Source organism: Hibiscus syriacus, unplaced genomic scaffold, assembly GCF_006381635.1.
Source record: "Hibiscus syriacus cultivar Baekdansim isolate YM2019G1 unplaced genomic scaffold, ASM638163v2 tig00111305_pilon, whole genome shotgun sequence".
NCBI lineage: Eukaryota > Viridiplantae > Streptophyta > Magnoliopsida > Malvales > Malvaceae > Hibiscus > Hibiscus syriacus.
In genome coordinates, this window is record NW_024063050.1 from 132,858 (window position 1) to 155,546 (window position 22,689).

At 35.4% G+C, this 22,689-nt stretch overlaps 3 protein-coding genes and 1 pseudogene across 3 annotated transcripts; 1 reads left to right on the top strand and 3 right to left on the bottom strand.

The window, feature by feature from the left end:
- The first annotated feature begins 10,363 nt into the window (after positions 1-10,363).
- LOC120158136 lies at positions 10,364-11,091 on the top strand (annotated as a pseudogene).
- Positions 11,092-11,557: 466 nt separating this feature from the next.
- LOC120158134 lies at positions 11,558-14,531 on the bottom strand. Its single transcript, XM_039169054.1, has 8 exons — positions 14,373-14,531; positions 13,909-14,001; positions 13,624-13,824; positions 13,205-13,239; positions 12,973-13,127; positions 12,794-12,903; positions 12,065-12,669; positions 11,558-11,947 (listed from the first exon to the last, which is right to left on the bottom strand). The coding sequence occupies exons 1-8, from the start codon at positions 14,482-14,484 to the stop codon at positions 11,558-11,560; spliced, it is 1,701 nt and encodes a 566-aa protein (XP_039024985.1). The 5' UTR covers positions 14,485-14,531.
- A 1,194-nt stretch (positions 14,532-15,725) lies between these two features.
- LOC120158135 (60S ribosomal protein L4) lies at positions 15,726-17,875 on the bottom strand. Its single transcript, XM_039169055.1, has 2 exons — positions 16,684-17,875; positions 15,726-15,975 (listed from the first exon to the last, which is right to left on the bottom strand). The coding sequence occupies exons 1-2, from the start codon at positions 17,788-17,790 to the stop codon at positions 15,862-15,864; spliced, it is 1,221 nt and encodes a 406-aa protein (XP_039024986.1). The 5' UTR covers positions 17,791-17,875; the 3' UTR covers positions 15,726-15,861.
- A 665-nt stretch (positions 17,876-18,540) lies between these two features.
- LOC120158126 (ABC transporter G family member 20-like) lies at positions 18,541-20,993 on the bottom strand. The gene has a single exon (XM_039169050.1). It carries the CDS (start codon positions 20,890-20,892, stop codon positions 18,679-18,681), a length of 2,214 nt encoding a protein of 737 aa, XP_039024981.1. The 5' UTR covers positions 20,893-20,993; the 3' UTR covers positions 18,541-18,678.
- Positions 20,994-22,689: the final 1,696 nt, after the last annotated feature.

Genomic DNA, 22,689 nt, shown 5'->3' on the forward strand with positions numbered 1-22,689 from the left:
GTTTCATAATTGAGACAAATCATAAAACTAGAGTTCATTGGACATCAAAGAATTAATTACAATGTTAATCCTTCAATAAATTATAGCTATTTGGCAAGTATCAAGATCAAAGCTATCTTTGGGAAATGGTTAAGAAATGAAATAATAAGAAAGTCTCAGGTTATTGTGTTTGGTAAATGGTTTGGCCTTCTTATTTCTTTGATGTTCATTGATATGATGGGATAGCTTGTATGCTCCTCTATTGGACGTGTTCGCCGGCTCCCTGCACTTATGGTCACGCATTGTGCAATGCCTTATCAAGGAATTTGTGCGATTGCCTCAGCTGCACAATTTTTACATTCAAGCCACCTTTTCAGGTTTTCAACTCGAATCCTCCTTTGGTTTTAAGACGTCATTCAAATTTACGTCTTGAACCCCATTTATTATTTTTTCTCTATCATGCATTAAATATTTAGAAAACTTTTTACAAATAAAGATTAATCCTGATGGGCGGATGAAATCTGAAGATATTCTCTTCTGTTCAGAAATTCATGTGATTATAAATGACTTTCAAGGCACGTAATGTAGGCCATGGTTCATGGTTATGAAAGAAAAATGATAAATAGGCTCAAACAAGTGTTTCAAGGTATTGAACCAAGAATCAATTCATTCTGATGTCGTCAATCATGTATTGCTCAATTTGAACCTGCTCGTATGTGTATCTCTCTTGATGCTATATGATCTTCGAGTGAAGTGATTCAGGAATAATTGTGATTGATCAATCTCATAATTTGAAGCTTGATGCGTCATTTGACTTGAGAGAATCTTTACATGTGATTCTTAACCCTTTGTCTTTGTTTATTTGCTTCTTTTCTTTTAATTCTTGTTTATTTCCTCTTTGCATTTGGCATTTGGTTCACCTTTCGGTATATCCTCTGATTTGATATCTTCACTCATGCGAGTAGATTTCTTCCACCTTGTCCCCTAGTGTGGAGGGTGATCCTTGGTTAGGGTTGAATCAGAAGAAAAAATATTATAGACTCAAAAGGGGACAACAAGGGATAAATATATACATATATGGATAAATGAAACAAATTCGTTCATCATCTCATACATAAAAGTCTTCGCAGAAGAGGTATCTCTAGGGGGATAGATTTTCAGGATTAAGTTTTATTCACATGAAAACAATGTAATTAATGCATGATAGAATCATTTCGAATTAATTCTCTTTTCTGCTTCTTGCTCCCGGCATGCCTCAATTGCTCAGGCTCATCCTCAGAAGATTGCTTCGAGATGCCCCACATTGTTTATTCTGGTATGAAGGTCATGTTCAAGTGAACAACTCAATACCTTAGGTTTTATTGGTAAAAAATGTTGGTTTTGTGTCTAAGAAGACAATGGTGTGACTTTATTGACTCAAAGGTATCGGTATGACTCTCCATGGAGTATTTTGGGTAAAAAATCAATGGATTTTTTTGTTTTTTGTTTTTTGTTTTTGTGTTTTAACATGATAAGAAAGGTTGATCTTGTCATATTCAAAAATATATAATTCTTGAAGAATTAAAAGAATCCTCAATTCATTTAATATTCGAAGAACTAAAGATTAAAATTTGCTCAATTATTTCACCTTAGAAGGTAGCATAAATTCAGTCGTTTAGAAGATTAAACAAATATGAAAGATCGAAAATGTGTTCAAACAAAACAATGCTCTCAGTGCAAATGGTAGATGCAATGTCTCTTTCTTCGATTATCCATACCCCTGAATCCATCAGGTTTTGAGTCTTGCGTTTCAGTGCCTTGCCGTTCTCAGAGGAATGTCTGGAGATTCCTATGTGATAACTATGCACGATATCAATATCGTAACCCTCGGGATATGGGGACTCTTTTCTCAGATCATCTTGGCAGCTTGGCCATACAATCAGCTGATCAGGCTTCCACTGTACTGATTTCAGTTTTAATTGATAAAATCTTTCTTCCATGTAGTGTCACGTGATTAAGAACACTGCATCGAATCCTCCATGAAGAAATTTATGTTTATGAAAATGCTTAAAAATGAAATGTAGATGCAAAAATGCATGACATGCTCGAGGCATTGATTTGAAAACATGCTTGTTATTATAAAAATCCTTATTAGGGACAAAGTGTTTCATCTTTTAAGAGACAAAAATATCTTGACAGCTTCTGACATGTTGACTAGTCTTCTGCCTTAGTCTGTCACCGGTTGAATAACATGTCGAACCGCTATGGCTTCTCTGGATAAACCGTGCAAATATTAACCTCTCCAGATTCTCTGGATGAACTGTGCAAATGTTGAGTTACTTTTTTTGCTGTCCAAGAAGTCTCAAATGACTGCATCTCTGACATTTATCTTTTGTTGAACCTGTTCCCAACGAATACGTCATTGGAGCCCTCAATTGATAGGAACTATGTGAAAGTCATTTGTCTATTTCTTGAATTTGTCAGTAATGGTCTCCAATTTCAGCTATCATTTTGTCATTGTTGTCTTTGAAGGGACTCCCAAGATCAGTAACCTTCATCTTGCCCCTGCAAACTCTGCCAGTCAGTTCTTCAAAGATAGACTTTCATTGTGATTGATGTAGACCCGGTTCATTCTGAGTCCTTTATAATGCAGCAGAGTGATATACTCTTCAATTGTGAGCACAACGTCTTCTAGATCGAATGTGACACATAATCGCCTTGTAGATTGTCCCCTGTATTTTCATCTCTTGTATTACAACCCCTTTATCTATTATGCAAATTATTTACGTTCAACGAACACGTTTTATGGATCAACACCTCTTTTAAATGATGCAAATGATTAAAATAAAATAAAAGAGAACAAAAATGAAAAGAGTTAGTGAAGTAGAGATAATAATCAAAACAATCATGAAAATAAAAGTCCTACCCCACATGCTTATTATTCCTACCCGGACATGATCTATCCCGCATGCTAACAAATCCTAACCGCATATTTGTCTAGTTCACATGCTTTGAACAGAAAGTAAAGCAGGAAATAAAGTATCCTAGGGTTTGGAATGAGGTTTCGGGGAAGGCTCTAATTCTCCTAGTCTCCCGGTTTAGGTTCTAAAAAACGGTACCCGAGTTCTCCTTACCAGTGCCCCATTAGGCTTTCTAGACCCTTAGTCCTAAACCCATCACAGGCTTGTGTGGACTAAGTTAAACTCGAGAGGACACATTCCCTTATGTTATGCGGAGAATAAATTCACACGAAGACATAAGGTATATGAATCTTGAAGGTTACTTGCTAGGCCTATGCGGTGAATAAATTCACACGAATACGTCACTTTCACCCCCACTTAAAAACGGGTTCGGAGCTCGGGTTTAGAGCCTTAAGTGAAAAAAGAACTTTGATGGCTGAAATCATTAGAAAACGATTAGTACAACTATTTACTCGAAAATATAATCAAAGATAAATAATTAGAATCGAATAGATAAATTAAAACTTAAATTTTATTTTCGCTTAAAAAGACAACCGAAAATAATTATGGCCTGACTCACTTACCCTCGTCCCCAGCGGAGTCGCCAAGCTGTCGCAACCGCCTCTCGGGTGGGCCTGGAATTTGGCTTCGACTTAAATAAAATATTAGGAGTCACCACCGATCATTTATTTTTCGTAAAAATTTGGTTGACCGGATACCATCTTACCTGATCTGTGTTTTTACTAGAAATATGTTGGGCTCGGGAGTCGGTTACAGTCAAGGAAGGATTAGCACCCTTGAACTGCCCTTTCGGTACCATTTAATTTATCGGTTGTCTTAATTATGAAAATTGAAATTAAAATTAAAATTAAAAAATTCGATCATAATTATTTAGCTTTTGATCAATTAAAATTATCCCTAAAAATCATAATAAAGTTGCAAAATAAAACATACAAAAACAAAGAGTTAGTATTAAGATCGAAATAAAAAAATAAACATGGATCAAAATACAATAAATACATGAGCCTGAATTGTAATAAAATATAATTATATGGATTAAAATGTAAAAATATATAAGATAATAGCTAAAATGAAAATAAACAAAGATAAAAAAAAGAAAAACAGTACCAAATCAAAAATAAATAGTTACTAAAATAAAATAAACATAAAATAAAGTGACAAAATTAGAAATAAACAAAACAAAAAATATAACATGTTAGTGACTAAATTAAAACTAATGAAACTAAAGTACCAAAAATGAAATAAATAAAATATAGAATTTTAGGGACTGAAATGTAAAGCATGGCAACATTTAATGGGGTTTAATGCAATTTGTACGCATATATTTGGGGTCATTATGCAAAATACGGTAGGAATTGAGAGTATTTGAATGCGAATCACCCAACACTTTAAGCGACCAAAGTAAAAGATAACCAAAATATAGGGACCCTAAGTTAGATTAAACCCAAATATAAAGTAAAACACTCCTCCTTCCTTTCATTTGAAACCCACAAAGCATATCCCTCCATTTTCTAACTTTGCTCCCAATTTCTTCATCTCCCTCAAGCAACGCCGCTCATCTCCTCAAATACTCCAAACATCGGCCACTGCGATCAGACATGGCATCTAGGTAGTTATAAATCCCTAACTCATATACATTTTTTTTGAAACCGTGAAAAATTTGTATATAAACCACGAACAAAAATTATACTAACTGGTTTTTTAATTTCAATCTAAGAGTTAAACAAATAAACTTAAAACTAAGATACAAATTGAAATACCTTATGATTCAATTCTGTTTTGATTGCTGAAAATTTTCATTTTTCGTATTTTATTTTTGATCCTTTTTTTCTTCTTAAAAACGAAAGGAATCCGGCCCCCCTTTTTTTCTCCTTGTTTACATGGTTTCGGGTTATATACCCTTACAAAGAAAGAAAAAAACAAACAATTATGGAGCAATATGGGTGAAGCGGTATGGGCAGCGACACATCATGGTGGAGCTGAACATGGGTGAAGCGTTAGTGTGTGTTGGTGGCCGACAAGTATGGTCACGAGATGAGTGTAGGCAGCGTAGGTGAAGCTGGCGTGGGGCACTGCATGGACAAAAATTGGTTATTACACAATGCAAATGATACAAGAAAATGACTAAATTATAAAAATTTAAAGATATCAAATAGAAGAATAAGAACTAAACCTACATATTACAAAATTTTGTAACGTATTTGATTTAATAGATTTAACAACAACGGTTTAGATGACTAAAAATGAATAAATTATAGTATAGTGATTAAATTCATAATGTCTTTATAAAAGAATATGACGATATTGATATGATAATATTTTATGAAATTTGTGTCATTCTTATGGAGTAGACATCGGGCCAGTTTTAGAATCCAAAGATGTCCCAATACACTTCAGCCCAATTACATGTATGAAGTCACAATCTTATCTTCAAAAAAAAAGTTCAAATCATTATTTTAATAATTTGAGAATTAAATTTAGACTTAATATAGAAAATCATTTAAATTTGACTTTTTGTCTTATTTAAGTGATTGAATTTTTTTCCAGTAAACGTAAATGTCTAATATTATCATTTAAGTACTTCGATCGTAGCAGTAGTTAAACAAAATCATTATCTACGTGTCAAGTTTATATATTTTAAAAAAAATTATTTAAAAAAGCTTTAAAAAGATCTCAAATTTCTTTACAATTAACTGACTGTCACTTTTGTTGCCATCTTAAATCCCTATATACATAAATCTTTAAATCCCTATCCCTAAATTTAATAGGTGGAGAATTTAGTTAAGATTTATACTGGAGGGAGGGGACGATAAGGGAAGCGAATTTGAGACTATAGGGGAAAGGAATTTGTACATAAGAGAATTTGGAATTATTAAGGAGAGGGATTTGCGTATAAGAGAATTTGGGATTATTAACGGGAGGGATTTGCACATGAGGGAAGGGGACGTCAAGAAAGGAGAATTAAAGTATTAGTTTTTTTAACATAAAAATTGATTTTTTTTAAATAAATTTTTTTAACTGGGCGAGGAAAGACCGACATCGACTCGAGATTTTTCTCTTTGAAAAGTGTTTCGAAATGTGAGGAGTCGCCACCAATCATTTAAGGTGCAATTGAGACACCATGAAAACCGGGTGATTTTAATAAAACATTTTATTTTTATCAAAATATCGAGTTTTGGGGTCTGCAAAAATCCAGAAATCGGGTTCGAGAGTCATTACGCGTGGGAAGTTTTAGCACCCCACAAGTGCCCAAAAATTGGTACATAGTTAATTACCATATATTTAAAATCAGAAAATTTGAGGTCGATCATTGTTTAATTTAAAAATCATTACGGATGCAAAGTTGAAAAGGTTATTCATTTATTGATATCGATAACATTCGTTCCCAAACATAAATGCGGGAGATCAACTATTGTGTATAATAACCGAATATTACCTCGTTTTAAAAAAATCATGATGCAATCTTTAAAAAGGATGTCGACCTATTTCAGGAATTACCAGTAGTCACCCTCGGAGCATACTTGCGGGAGATCAACTATTGTGCCTAATAACCGAATATTACCTCGTTTTTAGAAAATCATGATGTAGTTTTAAAAAGATGTCGACCTATTTCGAGAATTACCAGTAATCACCCCGGAGCATACTTGCGGGAGATATACCATTAATTCCCTAATAAGTGAACATTGCCTTAGATTTATAAATAAAATACGATTAGACAAAATTTTATTCGTCCAAATTAAACTACAAGTAAATTAAGGCTTTTTTCTAACTTAAGTGTCAAATTATGAAAATTAAGGAACCTAGGGGCTTAAACCTAAATGTGTAGGTTCTAATATTAATCCTATTTGATTTTTTACTCAATTATTGAACCGAATAAACGAGATGGTCCCTCAAGCATTTATGGGAGGGTCGACTCGAATTATCTCATAAATTAAAAGACTAGTTTGAAATCTAACCTAAAATGGAGGCTCTATTTAACCTATTTAATCATGTAGATATTAAGAATCTAATTGAAAATCGGGGACTAAAAGGTTAAGATCTAAAAATACCGACTTCTAAAAGATCTAAAAGCTTAGGACATAAATTGATAATTTCTAAAGTTGAGGACTAAATCTAAACTAATTATTATCTAAATTATTAAACGTAGAGCTTTTAGAAAATATTAATTATTAATAAATTTTAAAAGCCGAGCAATCGATTCGAGTAATCGGACATCTTATGTGAAAACTTGACTCGAATCGCTTCCTAATTATTAACTAAAGTGTCGTCCTAATTTCTAAACTTGATTCGAATATTAGTCTAATTTAAAAGCTAAATCTAGAAAATTAAAATTATGAAACAAATTAAATAATAATAAACTTAATTAAAATAACAAGTAAAAAATAAAAATAAAAACAGTAAAAACAACATAAATAACAAATAAAAATAAAATAAGTACAAGGACCTAATTGCATAAAATCTAATTACATTGACTAAAATGGAAGAAAATAAAAGCTAGTAGTTAAATAAGAAATAAACAGGGATCAAAATGCAAAAATTAAAATAACAATAGCTAAATCATAAACGAGCAGTGACTAAAATGAATAAATTACAAATATCACATCTAATTCATAATAACATGATAAGCATAATCCAATCAGTGACTAAAATAAATAAATATAAACAACAGTGACTAAGTTCGAAAGTTAATAAAATTAATATGCATATTCGAAATAAATAACAAAGTAAATTACCAGATTGCAAAAGAATCTAAAATAAGGGGAGCTTAAAGATGGTTTACCCTGATAGTGACCAAAATATAAAACACGCTGAAACTTGAGGACCTGAAATGAAATTAACCCTAAAATAGGTAAACAAAGTAAAAATACCCTAAAATTGGGGACCTGATACGTGGTTTACCCTTTTTCATACAAACATCATATATCCCCCTGTTTCACGTAAACTGCTGAGACTTTCCAAAGTTTCAACAGCCTCACTCGGCCACCGCTCAACGGCCCCCACACGCCGGGTACCGGGTCGGTGACCGATCTACATCACGACTACCTTTACCACGGTCAAAGGAATCCCGAACGACTGCTTAAATGGCCGAGAACTTTTCCCGTTATCCTCCTCTCCCATTCTTTCTCTTCACAACGCCGAGGGACGTAAAACTGACCCCAACGCCGGCCACCGAGACCTTGTGACCCCCTCACTCCCTCACGATCGTATTCGATCGGCCGGTGAAGATCTAGACTACATAAACGGCCCTCACCCTTCGCTCATCACTTACACAACTGAAACCCCGAAAACCACCCTCATACCATCGACCTCTTAGTCGAAACTCCCTGGACTTCGCCGACCACCAACAACCGAAGTTTCCTGCCGTGAGAGGACCTCTCTCGCACGCCGGCCACCACTCAACGGTGGCCACTCCCTCTGCCCGTGATCCCCCGAAACCAAAAGAAAAAGCCAAAATCAAATGGAAAAGCAAATGAAAATGACAGAAAAGAAAGTAAAACTGGAGAGAGAAAAAAAGTCATTTCATTACTTTCGGGACAAAGGCATGGTTTTTAGAATCGGACCGGTTAGCGAACCGGTTATGTTATCAGTTCATTGGTTTAACCGGTCGAATCAGTTTGACCGGTCGGAAGAACCGGATGACGTCATAATTATTTAAAAAATTAAATAAAAATACTGAAAATATTTAATAAAAAATAATTTTTTATATCATAAGTTATATTCAAAGTAAGTCATAACATATATAAGTTAAAAATCATAAAATCAAGTGAAACAAAATGATTCAAATTAACTACAATATAATATTTAAGGTAAAACATATTAAATAATAAATATAATTATATAACTATAATTAAAAAAATAAATTTGGGGTTAAAAAATAATAACAAAATGATATTGTTTTGTTTAATTTTTTTTTTAAAAACAATCCCACATGGCTAAGAAACACAAAAGAGCATCCCAAAAGTCTAAAGAGTAAAAATATGAGAACAAAACAATCTCACATTGCTAAAAAACATAGAAGAGCATCACAACTAACTTCTATAAATAATAGAGGTAATTTGGCATTCAAAATCATGGAGCCTTTTGGTGAGCATTGAGTGAACTATTTTACTTCAATCGAGCTCGAATTTTTTTTAGTTTAAATTTTTTGAGTTAAAGTTTTAATATTATATTTCGAGTTTGAGTTGAACTTGATAATTTTTAGCTTGTGAGTTTGAGTTGAGTTGATCTTACTTTTAAAGTTTTTAAGTTCGCGTCGAGCTCAACAATACTCGAGTTCGACTTGACTCGTTTAACAAAAAACGTTGTTTGTTTATTTTTTTAAAAAAACAAAAATTCCGATTTTTCTTGGTTTTTTCCGATTTTCAGCCGATCCGATTCGAACGGTTCAACGATTCAACCGATTTAGATTAAACCGAACTAAACAACGATTTCCGATTAAACGGTTGAACCGACTGATCCGATCCGATTTTTAAAACAGAGGACAAAGGCTCAGTCCCATTTTACAAGGTTGTTGGGGTATTAATAACCCCAACCATTTAATATTATAATATATATTTTACATAAAAAAATGTGTTTACAAAATTATAACACAATATGTGTTAATTAATATTTTTTTAACGTTTGTTATAACTAAAACACTTAAAATAATAATGTTTATTTCTTTAAGCACCTATATTGATAAAAAAGTTTAGACACCTAAATAATAAAAATAATATAATTTAGACATTCTTTTGTGATTAAACCTTAAATTTATTATTTTTATATAATATTATAATGACCATTTATAATATAAAAATTAATAATTTTTAATAATTAAAATAATTATTTAAACATGATTTAATCTCATTCGATGTACTTTACAATATTATTTTTGAAATATGTTATTATATATGGACCATCGTTTCTAGGGTTAGTCTCTTCAAGTTTTAAAGTTATAATACTTAGCGGCTGCTTCTTCCTACTTACAACTTCAATCCGTAACAACAGTTTCTAATTCTCAGCCAACATGGGGTATTTTTCTTCTTCTTAATTTTTGCTAAAATCGTAGCATTTATTCTCTATTGCTTAGCATGTCTATGTTTTTTTCTCCTTTCGAAGTGTTTAAGCTATTCCTGGAATGATTTTTTTCACGAGAATTGTTGGTTTTTAAATTTGGGTTTGGGATCTTTCAGTTCTTTGCTAATTGTGTTCTTTTAGCTATGATATAGATTTAGGTGTAAATAGTTATGAGTATTTTAATATATGTTGTTCGAACTTGGGTTTTGAGTATGGATGTAGGTATAATCAATATTTACAAACTTGTTTTACTTTACTTGGAGGGTCATAATTTATAGTAATATCAAATGTGTCGGACACGACACGAATACTTCAAAGAGAAATTAGAAATTGGAGTGATATAGGTCATATTTTATTTCAGGAAGACACGTGGAATGGGAGCCGGACGTAAGCTGAGGACCCATCGCCGGGGCAGCGGTGGGCCGACAAGGCATACAAGAAGTCCAACCTTGGAAATGAGTGGAAGAAGCCATTTGCTGGTTCTTCCCATGCCAAAGGCATTGTCCTTGAGAAGATGTAAGACTTAGGTTCTTTCTATTTCGTGTTCATTTTTACCTTAAACTCTAATCCGATTACTGTACTGATGGCTTTGAAACATGGACAGAGGTATCGAGGCTAAGCAGCCGAACTCTGCTATCAGAAAGTGTGCTAGAGTTCAATTGATTAAGAATGGAAAGAAGATTGCGGCATTTGTACCGAATGACGGTTGCTTGAACTACATCGAAGAAAACGTGAGTGTTGATCAGACTCATGTAACTTTTAGTTGTCATCCTTCTTCCTGCTTCTCTTCTGATGATAATATATTGCTGTAGGATGAGGTGTTGATTGCCGGATTCGGACGAAAGGGTCATGCTGTAGGTGATATTCCTGGTGTTAGATTCAAGGTTGTGAAGGTCTCTGGTGTTTCACTCTTAGCACTCTTCAAAGAGAAGAAGGAGAAGCCAAGATCATAAGTTTGCTAAGTGACTCTTTGTACTTCTTAGAACTGAAGTAATTGTATTTCTCTGAAGCTTTTTCAGACTGGGATATCCTATCGAATTTATGATGTCATCTTAATGAAAAAGATTTTGGTGCTTTTGCATACTGTTTTCTCTTCTACATGCTGTATGGTTTCAAGTATTTATTTATTAGAACTGTTTATGTTTCTTCTAATCATAAAATACTATAAGAATTAATACCCGTAAATGATGATACAACGATTCAGCCCTTTAAATACATCTTTAAAATGTTGAACATACTTGTGTCATCAACGTACTAGTAGTATATACTAGTAGTATGTGATATTTATGCTCGAGTTCAAATAACATGCAGTTTAGAACTCACAAATTTTCAACAAGTATATTTTGGAGAGGTTGTACCTTTAAAACTCTGGGAAGTCTCTCTTGAAGTGCATTTGTTGATCCGAATGTGTTATGGATTCTTTCATGGTGTCCGGATTTATATCAGCAGTTGATACTCATGAGTAGCTTACCAGTCTTATGATGTATGTGTGTTTTGTGTCATTTTTAGGAGCTTCTTTTGATGTGATAATGTATAGAACCTCAGACTAGGGAGCTAGATCATCAGTACTCTGGTACTGCAAGAGGAACGACCTTGGTATCTTTAATTCGAGAGCCATCCTTGCCTCCTACTTTCACAACAAGCTTTGGCAAATCGGAACCAATGGGTTTTTCTGCAGAACGAATGCCCTGAGCCTTTGAGTAACTTTCTCTGCTAGTTTTTTGGGAGAGTTTATTATGAAGTTTAAGGGACATGCCAGGGCTTATTTTTGGGTTTCTTGAAGCACTTTGTGCCTTTGTTGCAATAGTTGTTGATCTTTGAAGAGCTCTAGGAGATGCCTTGTTTGAGCCATCACTTGGATTAGTGCTTTTTTCTTCAATTTTAGGCATGCCAATAAGTGCAGCTGGGAAGGAGGGTACACTTCGTGTTCGATTGTGTCTGGATAACCGAACCTGTATTCATCACAATTTCTCATTGGCTATTGACCAGCGAAGCTAACTAGAGCTAAAAATTTGTTCATTTAGTCTAGGTAAAAGTCACTTCCCATAAGGAATAGAGCATTAACTAACCCCATTGGAAAAGGCAAGCTTTGGTGATGGAGGTCGAAGGCCTGAGGGTTTTATTGCAGCTTGATGAAGAAGCCAGGTTCTTCCATCTGAAGCTTTGCTTTCACTTTCATCCACTGAACCAGTAACCTCATCACCATCTCCCAGTGAGGGCTGATGTGTATGACGCAAATCTGAAACTTGTTGGGCATCACTTTCTGTAACGAGTCCCTTTAGAGAGCTAGAGCCAAGACTAACTCTTACGACATTAGACCTTTTATTAGCATTGGAGGTTGGTGATGACAACGATCCCTCCGAGGACCATTCACCGGATGAGCTACTAGCAATCGATATACTGGAATGGAGCTTGGTAGGAGACTTCAACGAAGTTGAGAGTGTTGAATGTCCTGTTCGACGTTTACCTTTGGCTGCACTTTTGGATGCATTGGTGGACGTGTAACTGGAGGAAGATGAGTTAACTAAGTCGGAGTTATTATTTTGTTTAATCATATCCATGGAAGAATTAGATGAAGAAGATAGGGTAGAAGATCTGGAAGATCGTGGAGTCCTAGGCAAAATATTTCTTGAACCATCCATAGCAGGAGTCTTTGATATTGTGGTCCCTCTACCTACAACAGATAAATGGAAATTAAACAGAAAACGTGATCAAGAAAGCAGAGAGCCGTCCTAAACCGCCACAACCACATCCTTGTATCAAGGATCCTAATCCAAAGAAGGTGTAGTCTGAATTACCAGTCGGACTTTTTGCATCCTTTTCCATTATGAAATCCTTAGCACCCAAGGAAGCCCTCCTGGCCAGTACATTCAGTGGCTTACGAAGAGATGGAGTTGATACCGCTCTTCTACACACAGACTATAGGATCCGGTGTTTGTAAAACGAAAAACATCATCAGCATTTGCTGTAATATAACTCGTGGTAAAGCATATTCAACAGTAGCAGTAATTGAATGTTAATACGCAGAATACATGCCTGAGAAGTTTGTGGTCGGGCAGAAGCCTGCTTCATTGTCTTACCAGGATCTTTCGTAGCTTTATTTGGCTTCTTAGGGGCAGCTTTCTGCTTCACCTGAAACAACAAAATAATGTCATTGGAGAAACAATACGAAAAGTAGTGCAACAGTGGTAGCCATTTCTTGAATGTACCTTGTCGGGATTAGAGTATTCTAACCTCTTTGAAGCTGAAAAAAGAAAGACAGGGCATTGTCAGTTTGAGATATTTCCTCAATCATGGCTAACAAGCTATAAAAGAAGTATGGCATGGACTAAAAAGAACTAGTTTAATATAATTCTATGTTATGTGGACTCGTGTATCGATCAGATACTAATAAGGGGTCATCGTGTCCTTGTATTGATGTTTGAAAATGCGTTGGATACATGTATTTGAAGAAAAACGAATGGAACAACATAAATAAATGATGCATTGGGTGCATCAGATCACACATTTTCCCATCTAAAGATGAATCGTTATCCTTTGAAGTTATAGTTTGTGGCATCAAAGCAAACCATTGGGAACATCAGCATTAAAATAATCCAAGAGTCAAACAGAAACAAACTGAACTTACATGACACAATCCGAGAATCTTTTCTTTCCAATTCCTTGTAAACTGCATTGTCGGACACACTGTTAGATTTCTGGATTGAAGCTCCATTATCCTCATCAAAATCAGCCTCGAGATGTTCTCGCTTAGACGGTGACATTGTAGACGAATCAGGAGATCTGTTCACATACTCTCGACTGGAGAACTCCTCTGGCTCAAGAAAAGCTATAAAAACAAAATCAAAACAGGAAATTATAGAACTATGAAGCGTTAATTAACCGCAGGTAAAAAAAAAAGATGAATTCATACCTGCACTACTAAAGAAAGAGCTATCCCATGTCATACTTTTGTGTAATTTTTTTCTTCCATTTCCTTTTGTCTCGTCTTCCTCCAATTCTCCACCTAACTTTCCATATTCATCAAAACAGCCTAATCAGATTTCTATACAATACAAAAAATCCAATTTTTTTCAGAAAAATAAAAACGATTATTGATCAATGTGAAGCTTTATTGGAAAATGTTTGCACAAAAATTATCCAGAGAAATCAATGAAATATGAAAATTTGGCATGTTACATGTGAATCCGAAGCTTTGTGATAAACCGATTAATTACATTACTAAATCACAAAATCCATTATTAATTACGTTCAGAAAATTTTAAAAGATCCATTATTGATCAATTTCAAGCACCATTGGAAAAAAATTGTACAAAAATGTAGAGAAATCAATTTAACATGAAAAATCAAGAGCAAATGATGATGATAAATGGAAACCTGAGAGAGTATCAAGGAAAGGCGTATCGATGAGGCAATCGTCTTCGGCCGTAACGTCGATGAGGCACAATCCTTTTATATCGAAATCGCTTTGTAAATCATAATCACACATTTTACAAAAATAAAAATGAAGATTTAAAATTAACAAATTGAATCAAAGAATTTGAGGAAGGAGATGGAGAATTGGAGGAGAGACGAGAGAAGAGAGAAAGGAGAAAACGGAAGTTAATTTAGTTTTATTTTTGAATTACGGGAAAATTAGGCGGTTCAAAATTAAATTAACTAAGTAAAGGATTAAGAAAAGAATTAAAGGAGAGTTGACTGTAGCCATGCATACATTGCGATTGCGTTGTAAGTTTGCGGTGATTTACGAGTTGGATTTTTTTTTTGTTTTAATAGGTTGGCGATTTCATACTTTATTCCTTTAAAGTACTGTTATCATATAGGATGATACCCCTTTTGGTTCTAAAACCAAATTCAATTAAAAGTAGTATTATGTACAAGAATGACATACTCTGATGTACACAATCAATTTCGCATGTATAGCTAATAATTTCAGCTAGAACAGTGAATTAAAGAATCTGATGAACTCAGATACGCACTCTTGAACGGTCTATTTAGCTACAACGGTCCCTGCATTGTAGTTAAATGTTATATATTATCAAGTTTACTAGATTGATACATATATGCTGATATTGATGTAAATAAAGCAAATTAATAGCAGCCTTTGTGCTTATTTCGGTTATGTATGGGGACTGGAGATATTGTATAATGAAGTTGAAATAGGTTGTTCAGGTAAAGATATAAAAATAATGAGCTGAAATTGAATTATAGTTTCTTATGGAAGTCAAAATGTTTTTTTTCTTCATTCTATCAGCTTATAATTTTATAACTTCTGGGGCTAAATTACAATTTTATCACTTTCAGAGAAACTCGTGTACAATTTCATCACTATAAGTAGACGTGAGTCGAGTAAAAATATTGTTATCAAGAAAAAGAATTTCACAAGTACTCTAAAGTTAAGGAAGTTGTAATTTAAATTTGATTAAAATAAAAGAGTAAATGAACCAAAAAAAAGGGACTAAGAACAAAAGAATTAAATTACTTAAATAAGAATAAAATGACATCATTCTAATCTGCAGAATTTTAGTAATTTGAAATTCATAAATTTAAATTAGATTCGAATAATTCAAAATTAGAATAACATTTTTTTTGAGTTAAAATCGGATTTTGCTTACCCCTAAAATACAAGGGGAGTCAAAATCCTTCCTCTTAACTTCAGCCTTGTTAACTTCAAAAATGAATTTAAAAAAATAATAACAAACGATGAACAGTGCAAGGCAAACATTTCAATAACATAACCATCTGACCAACCAGTCTTGTTAAGTATTTCATACTTCTCATTTAAAATAAACAATCAAAAGGAAATAGAGATGCCACCACCAAAACAAAACTGATACAATCAATCGTCTAAAGCAGAAAACTAAATTCACTGAGACACGCCCAACCACTTTGAGAAGTTCTCGAACTCGGTGTAATCACTGTCCGAGATCATGGTTTGATACCATGCCTTGCCAGCCGACTTGATTGCCGATGCTTCCTCCTGAAAGGTACAAGATGAGGCAAAAGGAAGAAGAATGGAGTCACCTTGAGAAAACATCAATCTCGCCCGAGAATGTAAACAAATGCCGGAACCAACTGAAATCTTAGAAAGAGAAAGATGCAAATATTCGACTTCATAATTTGGCCACCAATATGGCTCAAGTGAGAAAGAAAACCAAAGGGTGCCATTATAATTCACTTTGAGCCTCAACTCGTGCTCAACATAAGGAGCAAAAGCAGTTCCTAGTATTCATCTAGCATATGACCAAATGAAATGGCTCAAATCAAGTAAACAAATACAAAAATCTAAGACCCCTACCACTTCCATTAACACGGAGAAGGAGATGATACAGGGACACGCCACTCAAACAAGAGAAAGAGAACCACTGGGTGCTATCACACAGCTCCCTTCGAGCCCAAAGTCATGCTCAACATAAGGTGGAAAAACCAATGCATAATAATACTCATGTAGCTATGACTTATAAGCAATGGCGTGAGTCGACTAAACAAGTAGCACAAACTAAGCATTAAGCATTAAAATGCAATAATGGGTTCATTGGTCATATAAATCACAATCAAGACCAGCAAACAAAGCATCCAATGACATTAAGCATTAAATATAATTCTATAATGCATCAGCCTAACACAGAAAAGTGCAATTATAAACAATAAGAAATCGAAAAGCATATCAGAAACAGAATCTGTATACCTTAGAAATAGGCTTCCTCTTCTTATCGAGCTTCTCCTTCTTAGCCTTAACACGTTGTGCCTCAGCCAAAAGAGACATCCTTTTAGCAGTCTTCGCATAAGGGTTCAGCTTCAGCATAACATTCAAGTTCTTGAGTGGATTCTTCTTCATTGGTGCCCTCTTGACCTCATTCTTGATCGGCTGAACGACCGACTGAACCTCATCAGAGTTAATGATCCTACCAAGGTCAGCATTCACCATTTTAGAGCGAGGCAAAACGTACCCTTTCTTCTTCTCAGATGGCTTATCAAATGACCCGTAAATAGAGTCAAGCTTCTCGTAAGCAGATTTGGTCCAAATAATGAACCTTCCAAGGTGTCCACCAGGAGCGAGTTTCAACAGATTAAGCCTCTCTACATTGACAACTTCGACACCGGGAATGTTTCTGAAGGCTTTAACGAGCTTCGTCCCTTCAGTTCCGTAAACAATCAATGGACCTTTACGGGAAATGTACCTCCGGTTCCTCATTTTCCCTTTTCCAGGTCGGATCCCTTGGCTATCCTTAGCCTTTTCCACATCAGGATATGCTCCGACCTGTTTCAAAACTTTAATTGCAGCCGACGTCTTCTCCACGCTCTCCACAGCATCCGATATGACCAGAGGCATCTCAGGGACAGCCTCAATGCGGTGACCACGTGCCATTACGAGAGAAGGAATAGCGGAGGCAGCGATGGCGGAAACCACGGCGTACCTCTTCTGGTTAACGTTGATTTTCCGGTGCCAGCGGCGCCAGATCTTAGTAGGAGCAAACATGCGGCCACCACGACACATGTTCCCGAAAGCACCTTGGCCGGCACGGTGAGTACCGCCACCAGGAACACGCGGGATACGTGAGACGGCACGTCCGGTACCCCACGATTCAGCTGAGGTTTGGTGACCAGCACGCTTGGAGACGGCATAGGGTTGGCGTCGGTTCTTGGAGATGTTGTCGTGGACGAAGGTGACAATGTCAGGTCGGATCGAGGCTTTCATGACATCAGCGAGAGGGACGGTAGGGGTAGCGTCGGTGGCCATATCGGATTCCATGGTTTGAACCGAAACCAGAGGTCGGGCGGCAGCGGCTGCCATTGTTAGGGTTTAGGCTGTGGGAAAAAGGGGAGATGGGAAAATGAAGTAAAATGCTATAAAGTCACCACCAAGCAGCAGCTAGGGTTAAGGAGTGTGGATGCGTTAAGTAAAAATGGTAGGGTTGGTGTTGTTTGGATACAGAAACTACTCTATTCCATAATTGTATGGGCTAATTACGAATAGAGCTCAGCTTATGGGTCAGGAATATGTCAATATGGGCAGCCTAACCGATAAACAAAACGACTGAATATTGAGCCCATCTAAGCTCTCTGTTTTTCTTTACCTCGAAAAAAAATCAGATGGAATATGAGGTCTTAAGATTTTTAGTGTTTTAAGTTCAAATTATATAGTAGATAAATTAATATGTATGAATTTGTATCTCATTGTTTTAGATTAGTTTGTATCTAGATTATTATTTTAATTTAGATTAAGGTTTGATTTTTAATACAATCATACTATAATGATCAAGGATTTAAAAAGTGTTTGTGATCGTGATCGCGATAGCGTATGTTATATAGGTAGCGGTGCCTTCCGCAACCGTTATTGTATGAATGTGATACTCACAATAACTTCTACAATCGCGGTAAACACGACGCAACTAAAAATACGATCGGATCATAATTTGAATAACCGACACAATGATTGATTTTGATTATGTACAGAATCAGTTTCATTATTATGTTGATTGTGAATGTTTTTATACTTGTAGTTTAGAAAGAAAAAAAAGAGGAGCTATAAGCTTGATTCATATGTATAATGATGTGGCATGCAAATATACTTGAGAAAAATGAAGTATGTTTTACAGTGAAATTAGACAAATATTTAAACTTGAACTATAAAGAAAGCGGCCACAACATCTTCTTCTGAGTGTTTGAAGAACCAGAGCTTTCATTTTCTCTTGTTCTTGCTCCCAAGCAACAATGCGAAGTAAAACAAAATCCTGAAGAAAAATCCCCATGCAATGATGATCCACAAACAATTCCATTTGCTTATGTCGGTTACACCTTGCTGCACCAAAAGATCTTTGCCGGTCGTCACACAGGTGGAGCCGGTGATGTTAACACCCAACACGCCGCTCATGCTTTGCAACAGCCTCAGTTTCAGAGACGACGGCACCGACCCCAGAGGTGTGTTGTCGAACAATTGAACCCCTCGGACGAAGCATTTAGTGGGATCGTCGAACTCGTTTTGCAGAACAGCTTCGTAAGGGTATTTAACTAAAGAGATGTAATGGAACCAGATCCAGTATACGGGTATTCGATCTCGAGAAATGAAGAATCCACTGAATAACAGGAAATAGGCTAAGATGGCGACGACGACCGTGAAGCCTAACATAACATGGGAGACGACGCCCGACAGGAACGTTACGAACGAGTTTCCGGCCCAGAAGGAGGCTAAGATTGTAAAGAAAAAGAAGAAGAAACCGGAAAGGCCGCCTGCAAGTCCGACCGCCCAAAAGGTTATTGCGGCGAAGGCCATGGAGAGGATGATGAGAGATGGGATGGAGATTAGAGAGTGAGCCAAAACGTATGACGATCGGCGATAAGCATTGTAAGCTGTTTCTCTCATGAAAATGTAGCGTTCTTGGAGGAAAACCGGGATTGCTTCGGCGCATGTGTAGAACGTCGTCGACATGGCGAAAGCGAAGAAGCCTAAACGTTCTTGGACGCCCTTTGGTGAATTGTCTAGCTTCCAAAACATGGTGGCTAAGATTATCCCGGTGACGACAACCGCACCTAATCGAATCCCGAACAGTTCAGGCGTTCTTCTCGAGTTCAACATCGATCTTTTTGCGATAACTATCATTTCGATCCAAAGTGGATTTGCAAAAGTAGGCACCGAAGATGTTAAATTGGAATCGTTTGTTGCACCGGAGACTAGTTTTCCTTTAGAAATGCTTGCACTGATTGCATCTTTGAGTGAAAGATTTGATTTCATGGAGAATCCGTTTCTTTGATTCTTTCTAGCCTGCCATGACTTGTTGAATTCAACTAATCCTTTGGTTCCACCTGGAGTTTCTTCGAGCTCGCGAATCAGGTCAAGAGCGAACTCGGTCTTATTTTCGTTATCCGGTATCGGATGCCCGAATTCGGAAAAGAAAGATGGTAGCATCTCCGGCGATCCACCATAAACAGTGTTTCCATGCGAAAGGAAAATCAAGCGATCAAGCAAGTTCAAAATCCTGTAACTCGGCTGATGAATCGACATGATAACAATGCTTCCACTTTGAGCAATTCGTTGTAAGACCTTAACCACCATGAACGCGCTGGTGGAGTCCAAACCCGAAGTTGGTTCATCGAGAAACAAGACGATGGGGTCATGGATTATGTCGATCCCGATCGAAACCCGCCTTCGTTCTCCTCCGGAAACACCTCGGTGCCCTTCGTCCCCAATCACCGTCTTAGCTGCGCTTCTCAACCCGAGCTGATCGATCAAAGCTTGCACTCTAGCCTTCTTCTTCGTCTTCGAAAGCGACCTCGGAAGCCGGAACTCGGCTGAAAACATCAGCGTCTCTTCAACGGTGAGCATCGGAAAAAGAAGATCATCTTGCATGACATAAGCCGAAATCACCCTCAAAAGCCTCGACTCCAAAACTTCACCATTCAAAGTTAAAGTGCCCTTTAAGCTATCTTTATCAATACGATTCGCAAGTGCATCGATCAACGTCGATTTCCCAGAGCCACTTGCACCAAGAACCGCCATTATTTCACCTTCTCGAGCTTCACCCGAGATTTCATTCAACAAAACCTTCGTATTAACCGCATTAGCATCAATCTCATCGCCTTTCTTCCCACAAAACGGGATCAATCCCATCTTTTTACGAACTTTAACACTGTATGTCAAGTTATTAAAACTAAGAACAAAAGGGTTGGATGACGGGAGTGCACCACACCCATAGCCGAGCTCAACGACTCGGTGGTCGACCGGAGAATTCTGGGCGTCATCGACGTGCATTAAGAGTTCGGCTAGCGTGGGAGAAACCGTGGGCTTTTTGGGGTATTTTTGGACTTCCATTTGTTTGGAATTGTTAAACAATGGGAGGTCGTCATCGGTTGTCATTGGCTTCGCCGGCGATTTCATTGAGTCTCCGACAAATGACATAGTGAAAGAAAGAAAGAAAGAAAAAACTGTCAGTTAAGAGAGTTGCCTGGAAAATCTGTAAAGGGAAGGGTTTATAATAAGGAGAAAATGAGTGAGAACAACAATGGTCAATAAGTTTGGTGACTCATGGTGTCTAACCCCCTCGTCTTAATGCGTTTAAAGTTTGTTAGGTAAAAGGAGTTGCGCCGAAGCAGCCGCTTTGCCTAAACATTTATTTACCAATATTTAAAATTTAATCTTTATACTTGGTTTTAAAACTTTAATTTTATTTACTTATTTGATAAAATTTTTAAAATTTAAATGCTGATACGTATTAGATAATTTTTTAAAATTTACGTTTATTATTTTTTTAGCAAAAGATATATTTATCCAATAAAATAATCAATGGTAAATCCAAAATATTTTTTTAGGATGAATACATATGTATTAATAACACAAAGTTTTCGTACGAGTGAGTACAAATAAAATTTTAGGTTGGAGATAATCAATAAAATAAGTAATTAATCAAATAAAATTTAAATTTCAAAACAGACACATACTTACTCTAGACTGAAGATGAATCCACCATTAAATATAATTATATCTAATACTTAATTTTAAGTAATATATCAATCCTATTTGCTAAGTTAAATTTAGTACTTGTATTTTGATATTTAACCTTTTTAACATTTAATATTTATCATATAATATTCAATTTGATGATCCAATTAATTATTTAAAATAATAAAATCATATTTATATATTGTTGTAATTAATTATTTGGAACAGTTTGATACAATACCTATACTATAAGATCTCTTTCTATCTATAAATTTAATAATATCATATTTAAGCATGTTCGATCTTGTGTACTCATATAAATTATCATAATTGCACGAATCAACTTATCACAGTGGTTAAATAAATCGTTGTTGTTCCTGGAGATCAAGGGTTCAAGCACCAACGACTGCAAGGGTGATTGAACGTTAATTGTCAAACGATTGGGAGTATTTATAACATATATTATTTTGTAATTACCTTTAGCTTAATAATATATATATATATATATATTATAATTAATTATATTTATAAATAGTTTTAATTTTTTTTCATTATTGTTTCTGGAAGATTAATTATTCATGTTATGTCATGCTTCACTTATATATATGGTTTAGGTCAAAATCATTTCACCCAAAGAAATAAAATCGCAATCTCAATTATCTTTTTCCTTTCATAGAAGTTGAGTTTGTTTACAAGTAAACACCGAAAACAAAGGAAGCCCAAAAGTCTGAACAAACTAAGCTAATCGCCATTGAGATTAAACTAATCCATAATTAATTTATATTTATTGATCTTACTATTTTTGTATGAAAATAATTAAAAATAATATTTTTTTATTACAATACTTATTTATGATTAATTCTAAAAAATAACGTAGAGCAGGTCAGGCTAAATTTTTAGCTTACCTAAACTCGACCACAAGTATTATATTATTTCACCCGTCATCTAATCTAACCAAAGTTTAAGAAAGTTTCATTGAACTCGAAATTTTACTAGATTTTAGGGTAAAAATCCACATTCGACCTAACACACACATGTATAATTTCATTTTATTAGGTAAAACGGATACCTATTTAAAAACATAGAGAGAAATATTATTGAAATTATCCTTAAATATTTAGGGATAATTATATTATTATCTCGAGTCAGTTCGAGGTTAGATCAGACATTTTTCATCCTAAATCGAAATCTTACCGCATTCTTCAAAAAAATATCCAACTTAAACCCAATTTAGTTTCTTTTATGAGACTGTATCAA

What these genes read in the sequence shown, in the direction of transcription:
- LOC120158134 (XM_039169054.1), bottom strand. Translation starts at nt 14,484, where the DNA reads ATGTGTGATTATGATTTACAAAGCGATTTCGATATAAAAGGATTGTGC. An exon ending in TTTCCTTGATACTCTCTCAG is followed by an intron (nt 14,002 to 14,372) that starts GTTTCCATTTAT and finishes ATGGAAAGTTAG; the next exon opens with GTGGAGAATTGGAGGAAGAC. An exon ending in GGATGCAAAAAGTCCGACTG is followed by an intron (nt 12,670 to 12,793) that starts GTAATTCAGACT and finishes TATCTGTTGTAG; the next exon opens with GTAGAGGGACCACAATATCA.
- LOC120158135 (XM_039169055.1), bottom strand. Translation starts at nt 17,790, where the DNA reads ATGGCAGCCGCTGCCGCCCGACCTCTGGTTTCGGTTCAAACCATGGAA. An exon ending in AGAGGAAGCCTATTTCTAAG is followed by an intron (nt 15,976 to 16,683) that starts GTATACAGATTC and finishes TGTACCTTTCAG; the next exon opens with GAGGAAGCATCGGCAATCAA.
- LOC120158126 (XM_039169050.1), bottom strand. Translation starts at nt 20,892, where the DNA reads ATGTCATTTGTCGGAGACTCAATGAAATCGCCGGCGAAGCCAATGACA.